Source organism: Nomascus leucogenys, chromosome 24 (assembly GCF_006542625.1).
Source record: "Nomascus leucogenys isolate Asia chromosome 24, Asia_NLE_v1, whole genome shotgun sequence".
Lineage (NCBI taxonomy): Eukaryota > Metazoa > Chordata > Mammalia > Primates > Hylobatidae > Nomascus > Nomascus leucogenys.
Window position 1 is genome coordinate 6,869,425 of NC_044404.1, and position 20,245 is coordinate 6,889,669.

The window sequence follows — 20,245 nt, forward strand, 5'->3', positions numbered from 1 at the left end:
AAAGTGTTGGGATTACAGGCGTGTAATCCCACCTGTAAACCTGTAAGGCCACCACGCCCGGCCTAAAATTTTTATTTTCATATATATTTTCTGAAACAGTCTCGTTCTGTCACCCAGCTGAAGTACAGTAGCACAATCACAGCTCACTGCAGCCTCGACCTTTCAGGCTCAAGCCATCCTCCTGCCTCAGCCTCCTGAGTAGCCTGGACTACAGGTGTACATCACCATGCTCAGCTAATTTTTTTATTTTATTTTTTGTAGAGAAAGGGTTTCTGCATGTTGCCCAGGCTGGTCTTAAATTCCTGGGCTCAAGCGATCCACCCACCACGGGCTCCTAAAGTGCTGAGATTACAGAGATTACAGGCATGAGCCACCATGTGCCATGTTTATTGATCTCTCTTATATATTTGGCTTAAACACGTACACCCAAATGTGGAGCTGCTGTTGACTCCATGATGCGGAAGTTTCTTTTTCTTTTTTCCCAGTTTTTTCTATTGTGGTAGAAGTACATGTAAAATGTGCCATCTTAACCACTTTTAAGTGTACAGTTTAGTGGTATTAAGTATACAATTCACTAGTATTGAGTGTATAGTTCAGTGGTATTAAGTGTATAGTTCAGTGGTATTGAGTATACAGTTCAGTGGTATTGAGTGTGTAGTTCAGTGGTATTGAGGGTACAGTTCAGTGGTATTGAGAGTACAGCTCAGTGGTATTAGGTGTAGTTCAGTGGTATCGAGTGTGTAGTTGAGTGGTATTGAGTGTACAGTTCAGTGGTATTGAGTGTAGTTCAGTGGTATTGAGTGTGTAGTTTAGTGGTATTGAGTGTCTACTTCAGTGGCATTGAGTGTACAGTTCAGTGGTATCGAGTGTGTAGTTGAGTGGTATTGAGTGTACAGTTCAGTGGTATTGAGTGTCTAGTTCAGTGGTATTGAGTGTGTAGTTCAGTGGTATTGAGTGTACAGTTCAGTGGTATTGAGTGTGTAGTTCGGTGGTACTGAGTGTACAGTCAGTGGTATTGAGTGTACCAGTGGGTAGTTCAGTGGTATTGAGTATACAGTTCGGTGGTATTGAGTGTACGGCTCAGTGGTATTGAGTGTACAGTTCAGTGGTATTGAGTGTACAGTTCAGTGGCATTGACTGTACAGTTCAGTGGTATTGAGTATATTGTTCAGTGGTATTGAGTGTGTAGTTCAGTGGTATTGAGTGTGTCGTTCAGTGGTATTGCATATACAGTTCTGTGGTATTGAGTGTACAGTTCAGTGGTATTAAGTACATTCATAAAATATGCACTACCATCACCACCATCCATCTCCAGAACCTTTTTATTCTCCCAAACTGAAATTCTGTCCCCATTAAACTGGAACTCCCCATTCCCCCTCCCCTGCCCCTGAAGGCCACCATTCTGCTTTCTGTCTCTATGCGCCTAACTACTCTAGGGACCTCAGATAATTGGAATTGTACAGTATTTGTCATTTTGTGACTGGCTTATTTCACCTAGCAGAATGTTCTTGAGACTCATCCGTGTTGTACCGTATGTCAGCATTTCCTTCCTTTGTATGACTGAGGGATGTTCCATTGCATGTGTGTGCCACATTTTGTTTATCTCTCTTTTTTTTTTTTTTTTGAGACAGGGTCTCGCTGTCACCCAGGCTGGAGTGCAGTGGTGCGATCTTGGTTCACTGCAACCCCTGCCTCCTGGGTTCAAGTGATTCTCCTGCCTCAGCCTCCTGAGCAGCTGGGATTACAGGTGCCTGCCATGACACCCAGCTAATTTTGTATTTTTAGTAGAGACAGGGTTTCACCATGTTGGCCAGGCTGGTCTCAAACTCCTGACCTCAAGTGATCTGCCCGCCTCGGCCTCCCGAAGTGCTGGGATTATAGACATGAGCCACCATGTGGCTGAAGCCTTTGTGTATCTTTTTATCCATCAGTGAACATGGGTTGTTTCCATGTTTTAGCTATTGCAAATCATGCTACTGTGAACACACGGGAACAAATATCCCTTTGAGATCCTGTTTGCAATTATTTAGGGTATATCCCCAGAAGTGGATTTGCCAGATCATATAGTAATTCGATTTTTAGTTTTCAAAGAACAACCATACTGTTTTCCCTAGTGGCTGTACCATTTTACATTCCCACCAACAGTGCACAGGGTCCCCATTTCTCCACATCTTGCCAACCCTTATTATTCTGGGCTTTTTTATAGTGGCCATCCTAATGGCTGCGAGGTAGTATCTCATTGTGGTTTTGATTTGCATTTCCCTAATGGTTACTGATGTTGAGCATCTTTTAATGTGTTTATTAGCCATTTGTGTCTTGTCTTTGGAGAAGTATCTATTCAAGTCCTTTGCCATTTTTGTAATTGGGCTGTTTGGTTTTCTGTTGAATTTTAGTACTCTATGTATTCTGGATATTAATTCCTTATCAGATATGTGATTTACAAGTATTTTCACTCACTCTAGGTTGCCTTATTACTGTTGATAGTGCCTTCTATTTTTATCTACCTATCTATTTATTTATAGAGGTGGGTCTTGTTATGTTGCCCAGGCTGGAGTCCAGTGGCATGATCATAGCTCACCGTAACCTCAAACTCCTGGGCCCAAGGGATCCTCCCACCTCAGCCTCCTAAATAGCTGGGACCACTGGCATGCACCACCATGCCTAGTTTCTTTCTTTTTTTTTTTTTTTGAGATAGAAAGTTTCACTCTTGTCACCCAGGCTGGAGTGCGATGGCACAATCTAGGCTCACTGCAACCTCCGCCTCCTGGGTTCAAGCGATTCTCCTGCCTCAGCCTTTTGAGTAGCTGGGATTACAGGTGCCTACCACCATGCCCAGCTAATTTTTGTATTTTTAGTAGAGACAGGGTTTCACCATGTTGGTCAGGCTGCTCTCGAACTCCTGACCTCAGGTGATCTACCAGCCTCAGCCTCCCAAAGTTCTGGGATTACAAGCGTGAGACACCAGGCCCAGCCGCCTGGCTAATGTTTAAATTTTGTGTTAGAAATTGAGTCTCACTATGTTGCCCAGACTAGTCTCGAACTCCTGGCTTCAAGCAATCCTCACACCTTGGCCTCCCAAAGTGCTGGGTTACAGGTGTAAGCCACAGCACCCAGCCAACAGTGTCTTTTAAATGAAGTATCTCTAACTTTGCCACTCAGGATTTACCAATCACCTGCCTTCCTGGTCCAAAGAAGCTTTTTTAAAAAAAGAGTTGGCAAATATCTGAAAATACAATTTGTTTTTAAGAGCCAGGAATGAAGCTGAGGTTTGAGGGCTGGTTCAGTGTGTCTGAAACTGCAAAGCAGCCAGTGAGGTTACTTTCGCAGCCTCCAGCTTTTACCTCTGCTTGTGAGATTCAGCATCCGCAGCTGTGGTCTGTGATAGCCATGAATACAGTCTGTGTTTGGAGACCCACAGAGTCAGGGCAACATCTCCGTGCTGGGGGCCAAGAGGATAACGGCGTTCTCTGGCTCTGGGAGGCGGTAGAGGTCACCTGTCCAGAGCCAGAGTTCCATGGGGGGCTCCAGGGCAGGAGGTCAAGGTATGTGTGAGGAAAGAACCCTGATTTGGAGCTGGACACACCCAGGCTCTGGTTTCAGCTTTGCCACTAATTTCACCAAGAGACCTTGGATGTTATTTAATATTCTTGGGCCTCGATTTCCCCATCTGTAAAAAGCATGTCACGACCAGGGCTGGGGCCAAGGCCCAGAGCTGGCTCAACGTGGGTTGCTGTCCCCCAGCTCTCCCTCATGGCGCCTCTCTTTCTTTTTCATTTTCCCATTCGTTCGCCTTCCTCCTTCTCCCTTCTCCCTCCTGTTTGTCTCTCGACACCTCTGCTTTCTTACTGAGCACCCAAACTATTTTATTTTCCCTTCCTTTTCCTCTTTCTACCTCCCCTAACCGCTGTCTTTATCTTTATCCTGCCGGGAACACACAGCAGTACCCCTGATGTAGGCTTCAGAGCTGTGTGCCCACGCCAGGAGAGGAGGTGCCAGCCACCCTCCTGGAATCACACGGGGGTGGCCTGGGACCAGGGACTTAACACAGTGCAGGTGGCCGGCACCACGGGAGATGGAATGTTCCACCCAAGTCCTCCCTTTGCCTGGCACCCCAAAGAGCTTGGGCTGTCCCCAGAGTGAGTCACCAGGGAGCCTGGCCCCAGGCTCAGCAGCTGGCGTGGGAGGGAGGAGGGGCCTCCCCAAGAAGGAATGGCAGAGCAGGCCGAGGCCACGGGGAGGGAGAAAAACCCCCACAGAAGGTGCTCTTACCTCTGGCCTGTCCTCCCCAGGGCCACCTGTCCCCTCAAGGTGGCTGCCCCTTCTGTGTCCTGGCACAGAGATGGGAGATGGAGTGGCAGAGCCTGCCCTGGGCTTCTCAGCAGTGCACAGCTCAGAGCGCACTTTGGAGTTAGCCAGCCCTGAGTCCACGGCTCTCGGACCCTCCGTGTTGTCACCTGTAGCATGGGGGGTCAGCAGTACCCCTTCCCAGGGCAGCAGGGAAGATCAGATGAGGGAGCTCAGGTAAAAGGTGGGCAGCCCACCCTGGCACACAGCCGATCCCGGCACGCAGCCAATCCCGGCACGCAGCCGATCCTGGCACACTGCCAGCAGCAGTGAGGGGAGCTCTTCAACATCACCAGAAACCCGTGCCCTGAGAAACGGGCTCCTGGGCCAACAGAGAAGATCTGCCTCCTACTCTGGAGGGGCCGCTTGGGGACAGGCCCAAGCTGTCTCCTCACAGCCACCTGCTCCCTGTCCTCCGCCTGCCTTCTGCCCCATCTGGCCACTGCTCATCCAGGAAGGTCGGGGTGTCGGGCCCTCCCACCTAGGTCACGCGCTAGGCATGCCTGAGAGCAAAGGCCACGCCCCGACACCCCAGGGGGCCCTGGCGCGCCAGGCTTCTCAGCCCTGCAGCGGCAGTGCATGGCTCTGGCACGCGCTGCACCAACTTCCTGTTGGGTGCTGTGGTCCCAAGGCGCGTGCTTTGCAGCAGATGTGTGACCTGGCGTTCCCCTGAGTGCTTGGAAAATGGCCTTGTCTCCGGTCGTTCGCGTTCAGGAGCAGGTACCCGGGGTGCTCTGGGGATCCTGTTTTCTAGGATGGGTTTTCTGTCTGATGGGTGGGCAGCCCCAGCTCCCTGAGCAGGGCTTAGGTGCCCCCGTAATGTCCAGGGTTAATTGTGCCAGGCTGAACCCCTGAGCCCCGCATGCCCCCCTAGGGATTGGCCTCAGCCTAGGGTGAGCTGACCCCAAAGACACCCTGCCCAACGCAGCCCGGCCCTTCACTGCTTCCTGTTACTGCTGCTGGGCAGAGTGGGCCTGGCACCCAGCAGAGATGTCTGACTGCCACACATTCTCTCCTGGCTTCTGCTTTCATCCCTGGGGCGATGTTGAGGGAGACGCCGGGAGATGGAGAGCCATGTGGGGCCACCTCTGTCCCTCTGCAGGGGGCAGGGCTGGCAGCTCCTGGGGAGAGCCCTGCCCATCTTGTCTGCTCACTCCCGGGAAGCACTGGCCTGGGGATTCCTGTCTCTGAGTGGAAAGCCCGAAGGCCCCTGCCTTGAACATGGATGGCGTGGGTCCACAGTCCCTCATCTCTCCCCTCATCCTTGGGGCTGAGCACAGGGCAGTGGTGGGGGATAAAGACCCCTCAGAACCCTTCCCCACCCTGCAACCCCTTGCACAGCCCTGAGTCACTGTCCCGGAGGGGAGGGCAAGGGGCTCCCTGGTGGTGGCTTCCTGCGTCACCTCTCGCTTGCCTCCTCCATTTCCCCTGGGCAGGATATGGGTGCAGGGTGTGGTCATGGAGGGAGGAGGCTGTAAGCCTCCTGGGGGACACAGTGTGTGTGTGTGTGTGTGTGTGTGTGTGTGTGTGTGTGTGTGTGTGTGGACAGCTGAAGAGAGGCGGCTGGGGGCCTGGGCGCGCGACTATGGGGACTGAACTGTTGAGGGCTCCTGCTGCCTCCGCAGGGGACAGGCCCTGCCAGCTACTGAGTGAGTAGCCTGCGGCAGCCCTGACTCACTGCGGGTCACACCGTCTGTGCAGCGCTGGGGTCCCCACCACCCAGTACCAGGTGAGCGGCCCTGCACGGCACCGTACCTTCCACCTGTGGTCACTGAGAGGCAGGATGGAGCTAGGGCAGGCACATGAATTTTTTGGCTGTGGTCTATTTTTTGTTCATTGCAGCATTGATTAGATGTGAATGTGAACTGTTCTTGCAGAAGTCTAGACCTGTGGTATTTGCAATCAGGGAACAGGCATTGAACGTTCCTTTGAAGAGACTGAAATTTCTATCTTCTTGAAAATTGTTAATGAGGCGTTGATGTGATGTACCATCAAATGCTCCATTTGGCAGTCATGACCTTGGGCACCGTGGTTAGGTCCCAATGCTTCTGCTGTTGCCTGAACCATGTGACATCTGTCGCTGTGCCACTGGTCCCCTCGGCTCAGGCCTCAGGAGATTGGAGGAGAGACTGAGGTTTCTCTGTGACAAACACAGGGAATCCTGACTGGGATCTCCAATCTCTAGTAAGGTTTGCACAGTTCTTCCCCTCACATTTCTTTGGCTGCATCTGAGCCGAAGTCTGGATGAAGCTGTCGGGGAACTGGGTTATGTTGACCTCCCGACCCCTGCCCACCCTCTGGGGCGTCCTTCTGACAAATGGGCCTTTCTTCCAGATCCCCATCATGACCCCCCAGGCCGATGACCCCCTAGGGTCATGACCCCTAGTGCACTCAGAGTCAGCACCTGCCTTCGTTGCAGCATTGACCCTCTGCCATCAGATCCCACTCAGGGAAGGAATGGGCTCCTGTGTGGGCGCCTGGCTTCTGCGTGAGAGGGGAAGTGTGTGTTGTGTAAGTGCCCTTCTGTGTCATGCGGTTTTGAGCAGTTACACCTCTTCCTGTCTCCACTGGAAGCACAGTCACTGCCGTGGCTCCTCTAGGCTCTGGCCCACAGAACAAGCAAACCATGGTTTTGTGTTATACAGTAGTCACGGCAGATACTTCGGGGGCTTGGCAGGGGGGACCTCCGGGGTTCCAGAAGCAACATGCAAAATAACATCAGTTCAACAAGCAGGTGCTGGAGTCCTCACCCCGAGGCCTTCCGGAAGACACCCAGGACGTCACACCCAGCCCGGAACAGCCCCCCTCTCTCCATCCCTTCCACGATGTTCACTAGGCATTACCACATGCTGGTGGCCGCTCTGGGTGCAGGGGCACATCCGTGAAGGAAAGAGATGAAGCTCCCTGCCCGGAGGAGCTGACCTCCCAGCAGTCTTACAGGATATGGGTACAGAGGTGAATCTGGGGGACAGTCCGTTGTTGGTGTTGCTCCACTGACCTCCAGGATGGCCTCCAGGGACCCCGCCTCCTGGTGGCCACTGTCCCCATCGTATTAAAGTTGGCCTTTTGAAAGCTGTGAGTCCAAGTTGCCTGGCAAATAGATAAGGAACACAAGGTGATCATTCTGAAGACCTCGGGGATCTGCAAACCAGCCTTCTGGAACCTTTGAGCTTCCAGGATGATTCAGAATTTGGATGCAGCCACAGAAAGCCTAAGCGCCACAAGTCCCGCCATGACACCCTGAGGCATGGGTTCACACTTGGCTGTGGCTGGTCACATCTATAACATCTATAAAAGATGAGCCTTCACTTTGGGAGGCCCAGGTGGGTGGATCACAAGGTCAGGAGATTAAGACCATCCTGGCCAACATGGTGAAACCCTGTCTCTATGAAAAAATACAAAAAAATTAGCCAGGCATGGCAGCGTGCGCCTGTAGTCCCAGCTGCTCAGAAGGCTGAGGCAGGAGAATTGCTTGAACGCAGGAGGCAGAGGCTGCAGTGAGCCGAGATCGCGCCATTGCATTCCAGCCCAGGCGACTGAAGAGACTCCATCTCAAAAAAACAAAAAACAAAAAAAAAAGCAGATGAGCCTTTTCTGGGAAAGTGGAAAAGACAGAGAGGCCTCCTGACAGCCAAGGAGACCAGCAGCCAGAAGAGCAGTGTTGTAGCAAGGCCGAGGACCCTCAAACACCGATTTTGCTGGTAAGACCGCTGCCCAGGACGCACCGTACAAGAGCAGCTTCGCTTGCCTTAATGCAGATGGCACAGATGTCCAGGAAGCAGCTGTGGTCAGTGACTCCCCAGGAGTCAAGCCCAGACCTAGGGCCAGAGCCTTCCCTGCACCTGTGCCTGATGTGACACCAGGGCGGGGCACAGGCTAGTCCCAGCTCCGGTAGCCCCCACTGCACACCCCTACCTGTTAGCACACTGAGTCCTCCCTCGTTATCATCCCATTTTACAGATGGAGAAACTGACACAGGGAAGGCTGAGAGAATTGCCCAAGGTCACAGACCAGCACATGGCAGAGCCAGCGCCAACTCCAAAGCCCAGATCCGAACCACTGACTGGGTCTAACCTCCTTCCCAGGAACCCAGACTGATCACCTCAGGTCACCCAAAGAGGATGGAATAATGTCATCAACCAGCTCCCAAAGAAGATCGGAGCATGTGCAGTCAGCACTGGCAAGATTTCAGCTTAGAGAGAGATCCTCTCCAGCCTCAAAGTACTGACTTTGGATCAAGACCTCTCACTAAAGGAAGGTTCCGGCCAGCTCAAATTTTTTGTACTCCGGAATCTACAATAAAGAGACAGTTAATGTCTTTTGCAGAAACTGGAAGTAGGTTTCCAGGTACCCACTGGACTTATAATTCAATGTTTATAAGTATGACCCTGGAGATTAAATCAAAGCAGAACTTGCTCCCTGGAGCCCTGGGGTTAAGCGCTAAGGCGAATTCTGTATAATGATGCTGCTGGTGGCTATAGCGAGCATTTATTTATCATGCACTCATGGGGCAGCTGGTTCCACGTCACAGAGAAGCCGGGGTTGCCTGGTCTAGGTGGGGTGGCTCTTGCATATGTAGCGGGGTGGACTGGGGCGTGCATGTCCCATGATGATGACAGAGGTTCAGGGGCAAGTCTCCTGTGACTGAGACATCTGCTCACCTTCCGGTGGCCAAAGCGAGTCACATGGTTGCACAGGAGCGCAAGGCAGGAATTCACCCCTCCAACGTGTGTGTGTGTATGTGCATATGTACGTGTGTCTTTGTGCATATAGGTGTATATGTGTTATATATGTGTGTATATGTATGTGTGTACATATGTGTGTATGTCTATATGTGTGTACGTGTGTAGGTATGTGTGTATGTATCTGTATGTGTGTAGGTATGTGTGTATGTGTGTGTAGGTATGTGTATCTGTATGTACGTGCATGGGGTGTGTGTATGTGTGTTTGTGCATATGTGTGTATATGTATGTGTGTAGGTATGTGTGTGTATGTGTGTATGTGTAGGTATGTGTATGTAGGTATGTGTGTGTAGGTGTGTGTGTATGTTTATGTGTGTATGTGTGTGTGTGTACGTATGTGTGTAGGTATGTGTGTAGGTATGTGTGTGTATGTATGTGTAGGTGTGTGTATGTATGTGAGTAGGTATGTGTGTGTGTGTAGGGGTGTGTGTGTGTGTTGGGAGAGGCAGCAAAGTCACACAGCAAAGGACATGGATGCTGGGAGAAGTGAGGCATTGGGGGTCAGTAACTCCACCTCCCATCCCTTTATGCCCTCCCTATGCAAATCAGGTGCCAGCTCCGTCAACCAGAACATGTGGGTAACCATAACAGGTTGTCCCCACACCAGGTCAAATCAGAAAGTGTCTTCTATTATTTTGTGTCTCTGTCCTTAACTCCTGGGCTCAGTCCTGACCTTCCCTTGTGGTTTCTTGGCTTAAGCCATTCATTTATTTCCTTCTCTCACCTGGGTGCACTGACTTCTTCCCATCTCATGCAAGCAGCTCAGGTGGCTCCGACAGGGTACAGATTCTCTTTGACGCTGAGGTTGAAGGAATCAGACACAGTGCCCCCAAAGCTCTACTCAGAACCCCCAGGGCACATTTGTGCCCAATATAATAGTCATTTACCATTAACTCCAACAGAGAAATTGTGGTCCCGGGCCCCCCATTCTGCAGATGAGGAAACTGAGGCTCCAAGAGAGGCCCTCGCCTTGGTTGGCTGTGCCCCCGAGAGTTTTGCTCCATTTATCCATTTAGTCTGGGGCTGCTCTTCCTTGTGTGTCCTTGCCTAGAATCATGTATGGGTCCACCTTTTCCAAAAAACTGCCAGCCCTGGCCGGGTGCAGTGGCTCACGCCTGTTATCCCAACCCTTTGGGAGACAGAGGCAGGAGGATGGCTTGAGCCCAGGAGTTTGAGACCAGCCTGGGCTGCAGAGTAAGGCCTCATCTCTATTAAAAAAAAAAAATTAGCCAGGCTCAGTGGCATACACCTGTGATCCCAGCTAATTGGGAGGCTGAGGTGGAAGGATCCCTTGAGCCCCACAGGTCGGGGCTGCAGTGAGTCGAGATCATGCCATTGCACTCCAGCCTGGGGAACAAAGCAAGACCCCGTCTCAAAAAAAGAAAGAGAGAGGGGCATGGGGCAGCGTGGGGAGGAAACTGCCAGCCCTAAATCTCACGACCCAGGCTTGCCCCAGGAGCCAGAGTCCCATAGAGGGGTGCTGTGGGCCTTCCATCAGTCCCTGAAAGAGTCTCACCAGCAATGCCTTCCTGGGGCTGTGGCTTTGATGACAGTTCAAGACCCCCAGGATCCCTTTCTTGTTTAAATAAACTTGACTTCCTGTCCTCTCACCAACTCTGCATTCAGAGCTCAAACTGGCAACATATTTGGCCTTTCTAGAAAAACTGCAGTTGAGAAAACACCTCCACTGGGGGTCATAGGGGAACCGAATATTCACACAGCCTTCAAGAACCTTCCCTGTGATTCCTGGTTAATCGTGAAAAAAAAGAAAGAGCTGTGGCCGGGTGTGGTGGCTCATGCCTGTAATCCCAGCACTTTGAGAGGCTGAGGCAGGCAGATCACAAAGTCAAGAGATTGAGACCATCCTGGCCAACATGGTGAAACCCTGTCTCTACTAAAAATACAAGAATTAGCTGGGCATGGTGGCACACGCCTGTAGTCCCAGCTAGTTGGGAGGCTGAGGCAGGAGAATTGCTTGAACCCGGGAGGCAGAGGTTGCAGTGAGCCGAGATCATGCCACTGCATTCCAGTCTGGCAACAGAGCGAGACTCTGTCAAAAAAAAAAGAGAGAGAGTGAAAGAGAGAAAGAAAGGGAAAGAAGGAAGGAAGGAAGGAAGGAGCTGTGCCCTGGCAGACACCACCTTAACCAAATGGCCAGACCTGGTCTTGCCCTCGATGGGCAAACTCGCTTGTTCGTCCCTGCCTGGACGCATGAAAAGGAAAAGACCTCCCCAAAAAGGTTCAGCTACATTGAATCCCGAAGCCACAATCAGACAAATCCAAACCAAGGGACTGTCTGCAGGACAGATGACCTGAACTTTTCAAAAAAGCTCAGTGTCATAAAAAACAAAAATGAAAAATATGGGGGTTGCTTCTAGATTGAGAGAGATGAGAGAGAAATAACTAATGCCATTTGTGAGCCTTGAATGGATCCCAGATTTTTGTAAAGCTGTAGGAGGTATTTTGGAATAATTGGGAACACCTAATGGAGGATCGGGTGATATTGAACTAAGTATCTTAGGTACAATGCTGGTGCTGTGGTTAAGACAAAATTCTCAGATGAATGTTGAGGTATTGAGGGGTGGAGCTCAGGGGATTGCAACGCACTTTCAAACAGTTCAGAGAAAAGTGTGTGTGTGCATGTGCATGTGTATGCATGTGGGTGTGTGCGCATGTGTGCATGTGGGTGTGCATGTGCGTGTATGTGTGTGTGCCTGTGTGTGTGCATGTGGGTGTGTGTGCATGTGTGTGCATGTGGGTGTGTGTGCATAGCATGTGTGCCTGTACGTGTGCATGTGTGCATGTCTGTGCATGTGAGTGTGTTGCATGTGTGTGCCTGTGCATATGTAGGTGTGTGCCTGTGCATGTATGCATGTGCGTGTGTGTACGTATGTGTGTGGAGAGAGAGGAAAAGGGGAGGAGAGGAGCGAGAACGCATACAAGTGAGACAAGAGGTAAACAATTGGTGTATGATTGGGATGAAGAGTTTATGGGTATTTATTGCTATTCTAATTATTTCCACTTTTATGAGGTTTGAAAGTTTTCAAAGTAGTAAGTTGGTAGGAAGAAAAAAAATGCCCATAGAGGGAGCCTACCGACCTTCCTGGGTCCCCTGTCCTTGTCAGCCAACCACATAAAGGGGAAGAGCTAGGATTTAATGACCAGATTCCTTCCTGGGCTCCGAGCATTTTCACATCTTGCTTCTCTTTGCTCCATGAGAAGTTGGGCAGGCCTTTCTAAATGCTCCATGCTTCAGTTTCTCCAAATCTAAATCCGGAAGATTTGTTCCAGGTCACACGCCGACCAAGTGGAAGTGGAGCTCATGGGAGGGACCTAGCTTGTGGGCTCCCTGCTTGGACCCTGGGCCCTGCGCCCCCTCAGCTGCTAGGCTCCCCTCTTGGGTCTGGTGTGTTGGCAAACGGTTTCTGAAGCCTGTTCTCCCAAGTCCCGGAGGTGTCAGGGACATCGTCCTTAGGATGTCGGCTCCACAGGGATTGGCTCCTTGGCAGATGCAGTCGCTCCTGATTGGACAGTGGTGTCTGCAGCTTGACAAGGTGGACTCTGGGCCAGTCGGCTCTGCCTGTGTGTCTTGCATCCTGAAATGCAAAGCAGGGGTTGTGGGGAAATCTCACCAACCCCTCCTCCCCGGGAGGTGGCAAAGGTGGTGGACTGGGCTGCTAGGACCCTGGGGAGGAATGAAACAGAGGCTGTGTTGATGGCCTGCAGTTCCTTGTAAAGTGGTCATCAAACGGTGTACAGTTCCCGCCTGTGGCTGCAGGCTGGAGAGCTGGCTGCCAGAACAGATACAGCCTGACCTCGGGTCAACACTTCTCGGAGTCCAGAGGGGTGGGGAGTGGGACAGGTGGCCTCCCAGGGACACCTGCCTGAGTGGCCAGCGGTGCCGCTTGTCCCTGCACCTGTAGCTGCCCTGAGCACCCCCACTGGACACAGCAGGCATTGCACCCTCCGGAGAAAGCTGCCCTTGTTCCACATGCAAGCCCTGTCTCCAGCGCCATGGGCTGTGCTACCTGCAGTAACGCAGACCGCGAGCCCCGGCTGCCTCTCCAGTGCTCTCTCTCCTCCGGCCTTCAGCAGGCTGGGTCACAGAGGCATCCATCCACTCATTCATTCACTCAACAAATATCTGTTCCATGGCTACTAGGTGCCAGGCACAGCTGGGAACCAGCAGACAAAACTCCCTGCTTTCCCGGAGCCGGCATCTTGATGGGCAGACAGCATAAGCGAGACGAGTAGGTGGAGGAGAAGGCGTGTGAGCAGGTGACAGGCGCTGGGGAGAAACAGCCCAGGGGAGGGACCAGGGAGTGTGATGGAGACGGGGACTGCGATGTAATGGAGGTGTCCAGGGAAGACCTCCATGAGAAGGTGACCTTGGCATAAAGAGGCAAACGTGGGAGCGGGCTCAGGCAGACCTTGGTGGTCAGAAGTTGAATTCGGGCTGGAGGAGGAGGAGTGCATGAAGCTCTGAGGTGGGAGTGAGTCTGTCTGCTGGGTTCACAGACCCCCAGGGAGCCAGCGAGGCAGGGGCCAGTGTGTGAGGGGCTCGGCGGGGGATGTGGCTAGAAAGGTTGTGCACCCACTGTTGAGACTGGACTTTGGCTGTGAATGGAATGGAAGCCATTGGAAGGTTTGGAGCGAAGCAATGACATAATCTGACTTATGTTCTGGGAGGGTCACCCTGGCCGCGTAGAGTCTGCCAGCAGGGTGGAGGTGGGCACAGGGAACACAGCGAGGAGCAGCATGAGAGCCGGTGGCAGCCTGGGCGGGAGAGGAGACAGGGAGAGGCACGGGGCCTCTGGCCCAGGGATGGATTGGATGTGGGAGGCGGGACGTAGGAGGAAGGGAGGAGTCAGGGTGACTCCCGGGAGTGGGACTGACACCTGGGAGGGTGGGGAGCTCTTTACTCAGCTGGGGCCACCCTGGGAAGAGCTGGGCTGGGGGTGAGGGTGGTTGGGAGCTCAGTGTCTGACCCAGGAATCCGAGGCACACGTTCCCCACCCTCACAGCTGAGCCACACAGGCAGGAAATAAACAGCTCTGGGGTTCAGGGGAATGGTAGAGGGGGTGGGGTCTGCAGCATAGGGACGGGGTTCAGAGCCACAAGATGGGCGGAAATCTGAGGGGCTTTGTGGGAATGGAAAAGAATAGATTCAAGGCCTGAGCAAGGGCAGCCACTGGAGGACAGAGATGAGCAGGAAAAAGCCCAGGAGACTGAAAAGGAGTGGCCGGGGGGATGAGAGGGGAGCATGGAGTCCTGGGAGCTGGGGAAGCCGCAGGCAGCACCTCTGTCACCCCGATACGATGGGCACCACTGGACCTAGCAACGAAGAGGTCACCGCAACCTTGGCAAGTGCAGTTTTCATGGAGTGGTGAGGGCAGAGGCTGATTGGAGTGGGTTTATGAGCCGGGAGAAGAAGAGGAATCGCAGATAAGTGAAGGAAAACTTTTTGAGGAATTTTCTTGTGAATGGAAGGCGAGAAACAGTGGAGAAGAAAGTGGGTCTGAGAAACTGTGCTTTTTTAGGCCAAGTGAGGTGGTTCATGTCTGTAATCCCAGCACTTAGGGAGGCCAAGGCGGGTGGATCACTTGAGGCCGGGAGTTCGATACCAGCCTGGCCAACATGGTGAAACTCCGTCTCTACTAAAAATACAAAAGCTAGCCAGGCATGGTGGTGCACGTCTATAATCCCAGCTATTTGGGAGGCTGAGGCGTGAGAATCGCTTGAACCCAGGAGGCGAAGGTTGCAGTGAGCCGAGATTGCACCACTGCACTCCAGCCTGGGCGACAGAGTGAGACTCTGTCTCAAAAAAAAAAAAAGAAAAAAGAAACTGTGCTTTTTGTTTTCTTTGGAGATGAGAGAAATAATAACTCATTGGGTGCAGCTGGCCGTGTGTCCTGAGGAAGGAGGAATGGGCTTGGGATGCCCTTGAGTGGGTGTGGGGCTGGGGACGGCCACGTGGCCATGGACACTGTGGGGCCGGTTCACTGGGTAGCCACAGGAGGGAAGGCTTTGAGCACAGATCACGTCCCTGTGTGGGGAAGGTGGCTTCTGATTGCTTGTGTTTTCTCAGGGGTCTGGGAAGCAGCAGTGGCAGCTGAGGGTGGGGTAGGACGGGAGGAGTGGCGAGGTGTCCCCTGAGCCTGGGAGAGAGGAGGGCGTAGAGCAGGTGCCCACAGACTCTTTCTATAAAGGACCAGACAGTAAATAATTTAGGTTTTGCCAGCCAGCCAGTCTCTGTTACAGCTCTTCAGCCCTGCCCTTGGAGCTCAGAAGCAGCCTGAGAGGATTCGTAAACAAACAGGCATGGAGGTGTTCCAATAAAACTTTATTTACAAAAATAGGCAGCAGGCTGGCTCTGGCCTGCTTAGACTCCTAGCCCTCAACCTCGCCTCCAGGCCAGGGGTCTTCAAAGCATGGTCCCTGGGCCCGCAGCATCAGCGTTACCTGGACTTGTGGGAAATGCAGATTCTTGGACCCCACCCCATGTTCATGGAACCAGTGACTCAGTCCCTGCACTGTTTCCAACCCAAGTTCAGTTTGTGATTCCGGAATTCTGGAAGTTAGCTCAGCAGCTAGACCCAAGAGAGAGTGAGCTGTGGGGTGGGCTACACGCCCTGATAAAGGCACAGGCATCCCAGCCCCCAGCCCCTTCTGCAAGGCTGTGCGAGGACATCCTGCCTCTCGTGGGCCACGTTTGCTTATGCAGCCTCCATGGCGGCTCCCTGGGGACGGGCTGTGGTGACGACTCTGCTCTCAGCAGAACCCTCCACTCTGCAGCCCTGGTTTCCTGTCCGTGTCCCTCAGCTACTCAGGGGAGCCTGGGGGCAGGAACTCCATTGCTTGTAGGGGAAGCCTCCCACAGCAGCAGGGCTCAGCCAGTGTTCCGTGCAAGAAGAAATGCACTGTCCTCTGATCGAAAGCATAGCATCTTTAGGAGTTTAATGACAGTTTTTTAACGACTAGTGAGATGATTTGATTTCCTGCCTCTGAGTCATCTAAGAGCAAAATGCGTGAGCTGCTAATGGGCTCAAAGAGAGGCTGCCCTTGGGGCCCCTCCAGCCCCCCAGTGCTGCAGGGATTCAATCACCCCAAAGCCAGGTATGGGGTGATTGAATCTTGGCCTTCCAAAGTTCAGGGATTACAGGCATGATCCACCATGCCTGGCCTGAATGAGGGTCTTTTTTTTTTTTTTGAGGCGGGGTCTCGCTCTGTCACCCAGGCTGGAGTGCAGTGGCGCAAACTCGGCTCACTACAAGCTCCGTCTCCTGGGTTCACACCATTCTCCCGGGTTCACGCCTGTAGCTGGGACTACAGGTGCCCGCCATCACGCCCCACTAATTTTTTTTGTATTTTTTAGTAGAGACGGGGTTTCCTGTTAGCCAGGATGGTCTCGATCTCCTGACCTCATGATCCGCCCACCTCGGCCTCCCAAAGTGCTGGGATTACAAGCGTGAGCCACCGCGCCCGGCCATGAGGGTCTTTAAGAATAAAACTCCAGGGGATCGTCACCAAGCCCCGCCACTTCCTCTGAGGTTAGCGTGGTGCTAGATCTTCTCTGCATCTTCTGTCCTTGTTTTTGGTTTTCGTTTTGGTTTACTTGAAACAGGATCTTGCTGCATCGCCCAGGCTGGAGTGCAGTGGCACAATCATCACTCACTGCAGCCTCGACCTCCCAGGCTCAAGTGATCCTCCCACCTCAGCCTCCTGAGTAGCTGGGATTACAGACATGCACCACCACGCCCAGCTAATTTTTTATTTTTTAATTTTTTTGTAAAGACTGGGTCTCCACAAAACAAATGTCTCTGTGTTGCCCAGGCTGGTCTCAAACTCCTGTGCTCAAGCGATCCTCCTGCCTCGGCCTCCCAAAATGCTGGTATTCCAGGCTGGTCCCATTTTACTAGCAGGTCTGCACATGTGCTCACATCACTCACTCAGAGGAGACCTCCGTTATTAGGGGGACCTAGACCTACGCTGCTTCGACCCCAGGGACAGAGGTTGTTTGTGAATCCCCTCTCTTACTTTGATTTCTTCCAAGGAAGCCAGCTTCCCGGTGACAGGAGGTCGCTGTTCTGGGGAAAAAGAGTGGGAAGAACAAAGCCAATCAGCCACTTGGCTAAGTGTCAGGTTTCCCACCAATTTCATGGGCGGGGCTCTGTTTTGAGCCCAGACCATCCCTTTGCCCGTGGGTGTGGGAACACGTGATTTTGGATCAGGGTCCTTTGTCCTTCCAGAAGCCAAGCCCTGTTTCAGGCATGGGGGTGCGGCAGCGAGTGAGACTCACAGAACCACTGCCCTCCTGGAACGCACCCCCACAGAGAGGGAACTGGGGTACCACAGACCCTTGTGCAGGCAGCAAGGGCATGGTGTCGGCTGGGGAGCAGCAGGGACTCCTGAGCCCCACAGTCAGGGCTCATGGCTCTGAGAAGCACTGCAGCAAGGGCGCAGCCAGTAGAAGGAGTGGAGCCGCAAGTGCAAGCGTCCACAGACAGCATGAACTCAGCCTGCTGGGAAGGCCAGGGGCCTGGGCCGAGGGCCAGGCGGCAGAGCACAGGGGCCTTGGGGGCAGTGCCTGGGAGTGGGAGGAAAGAGCATGGGACCAGATTCACTTTGGAAATAGAAGCCCCCAACCAGCAGCCAGCCAGGTGGAGGAAGGTGTGCAGGGCTGAGAGGGTTCAGGAGGCGGTGGGGGGAGCCACTGGGAGGAGACCCAGGGGTTCAGGTGAAAGACAGCAGTGGCTTAGCCCAAGGGTGGCAGCCAGAGAGATGGGTGGACGGCTGGATGTTGACAGCTGTACTCATTATCAATGCTGCCGTAACAGCTTATCACAAACCCTGCAGCTTCAAACCGCCCAGAGTGGGATCTCCTGGTTCCTGTGGGTCAGGCGTTGGGGCAGGGCAGGGCTGGGTCTGCTGTTTTGGGACCCCTGAGCTGCAGTTGAGGTGCTTGCCAGGACTGGGCTCACCTTGGAAACCTCTGGTAGGAAAGGATCTACTTCCAGGCTCCCTTGTTCATTTGAAGGACTCCTTTCTTTGGGCTGTTGGGCTGAGGGCTCAGCTTCTCACCAGCTGTCGGCCCGAGGCTGCCCTCAGTTCCTGCCTCTCCAACACCACAGCTTGCTTCATCAGAGCCAGGAGGGACAGTCTATAGCAAGACAGAAGTGACATTCTTGCCATTACCTTTGCCATGTTCTGCTGGTTAGAAGCGACTTGCTAGGTCCAGCCCACACTCCAGGGCAGGGGCTGCCCAAGGGCAGGAATCCCAGGAGCTGGGGACATCAGTGGCATCTTAGAAGCTGCCTGACTTAGGAGCTCAATGGCAGCACCAGGAAGCTGCACTGGGCTGGAGTCAGGGCAAGGGACAGTGTCAACGATGACCCTGGGGGACAGCAGTGCAGTCAGGAGCTTAGAAAGTACACAGATGCCCCCTGGGCGGTCTCTTCTGCACCATGTGGGCAGCAGAAACCACACCTACAGTTTCAGAACAACAGTTGGGGTGGTGTGGAAGGACCTCCACGACATGTAGGGTGGGAGTGTGGAGTGATGGAGTGTGGAAACCCTTCTCACAGTTGTCACCTGCTCTCCAGACCCTCCTGAGCCCGTAGACCTGCCTGCCTGCCATCTGTCTGTCTGTCTGTCTGTCTCTCTGCTGAGGGGCTCCCCAATGCCCTGAACCCAGACAGCCTCCTCGGCCTTTGTGATCCGAGAGTCTCCCGGCCAAACCTGGTTGATCTTTTTTAACCACCACCCTCTTCCCCTCCCTTATTCTGCTTTTCTTCCAGAATTTTCCCACTGTAAAAAATCGAGCAGGTCTGGACAAGTGAGGCTGGCTCCATGTATCCAGAATCAACGACGGGCTCCCCGGCTCGGCTCTCCCTGCGGCAGACGGGCTCCCCCGGGATGATCTACAGGTGACCCCCTGCCCCCTCACCCAGGTCCTCTCCCAGGGTCAGTCCTTTCTCGAGGAGGGGTTCCCAAGGCCACTGTCCTCCCCTCTGGAGGAGGAAGGGCCCAAGCAGGGCCCACAGGCTTCTGCCTTCCACGAGGTTTCAAGGTGCACGCTGGTGAGCGTTTTCTCCAAGAAAGGAGCAGGGACTTTAAAAACCCAAGTGGGAAAGAAAAACCAAAACTTTTCCAGGGGGTTTGAGCCAGAGTAGACTCCTTTCTTGTCCCTGACCCTTCCGAAATATCTCGTTTGAGGTTAACAGAGAGGCCGGACAGTGAGTGCACGGCCAACCCCGGCATCCTGTTCCTCCCACTTTATACATCGCGGCCCCTGTGCCCTGCCAGTTTCTCCTGAGCGAGGATCACGACCTTGCAGGCCTTTGGGGAACCACGTCCGCCGGTTTCCCAACACCGGAGGGAGTGCGGGCGGCCAAATGCTCCCTGGGCATCCTGACCCCCTCCTTGTGGAACTCACTTCCACTTGCAGCCCTGGGTGTTTCTGTCTGCACCATAAACAGCGCTGAACAGCAGCGCCGGCTGCGGAGGGCATTCAGTGAGAGCTGAGCCTCTGGGGACAGAGCATAGAACCCATGAAAGACGCAGGCGCAGGCAGTACCCCAGCAGCCCATCGGTCTTGGGCAGCCAGACCTTTCCGGATAATCACTGGGGCCTGAGCCAGAGCCCGTGTCTGTGACAGCCACAGGGAAAGGCAGTGTCTGTCCTAAGAATAGCCAGGCAGGCAGGTGCGGGTTTGCCAGCATGCGGGCTCTCTGCACGTCTGGGTTGGAGGGTTTTCAGCCATTGCCCACAAGCATATTGCAAAGCAAGTCCTGAAGCACGTTCAGTCCAAACCAACCCTCACCCGGAGGTTCACCACGGAAAATAGGGCCTGGCGTGGAAGGAGCCCTTGGTGTCCAGGAAACTGGCTCCGGGTCTCTGCCCTGTGGCCACCGGGTGGCGCTGCTGCAGAGCATTTGGCACTGGCTGCACATCCTCAGAGACTGCCCTGAGCAGACGGCCGGTGGGGGCCCGGGGGCACGGGATGTTGGTGGTGCTTTCTGACCTGCACCTGCTGGGGTTGATGCCAACTGTGGACTCTCTCTCTTCTCTCCCTTTCTCCTTTTTCTCTTTCCTCCATTGCTGTCCGAAGTACTCGGTATGGGAGTCCCAAAAGACAGCTCCAGTTTTACAGGTAATGA

At 53.4% G+C, this 20,245-nt stretch overlaps 1 protein-coding gene across 3 annotated transcripts in view; it reads left to right on the forward strand.

The window, feature by feature from the left end:
• The window catches only part of KCNAB2 (potassium voltage-gated channel subfamily A regulatory beta subunit 2), a 108,529-nt gene that overhangs the window by 28,147 nt on the left and 60,137 nt on the right, over nucleotides 1-20,245 (forward strand). For all 3 annotated transcript variants that reach the window (XM_030805082.1, XM_030805084.1, XM_030805081.1), the window contains exons 2-3: nucleotides 18,884-19,012; nucleotides 20,197-20,238. In XM_030805082.1, the coding sequence (XP_030660942.1) occupies nucleotides 18,936-19,012; nucleotides 20,197-20,238 (119 nt within the window). In that variant the 5' untranslated portion in view covers nucleotides 18,884-18,935. The remainder of the gene's footprint in view (nucleotides 1-18,883; nucleotides 19,013-20,196; nucleotides 20,239-20,245) is intronic.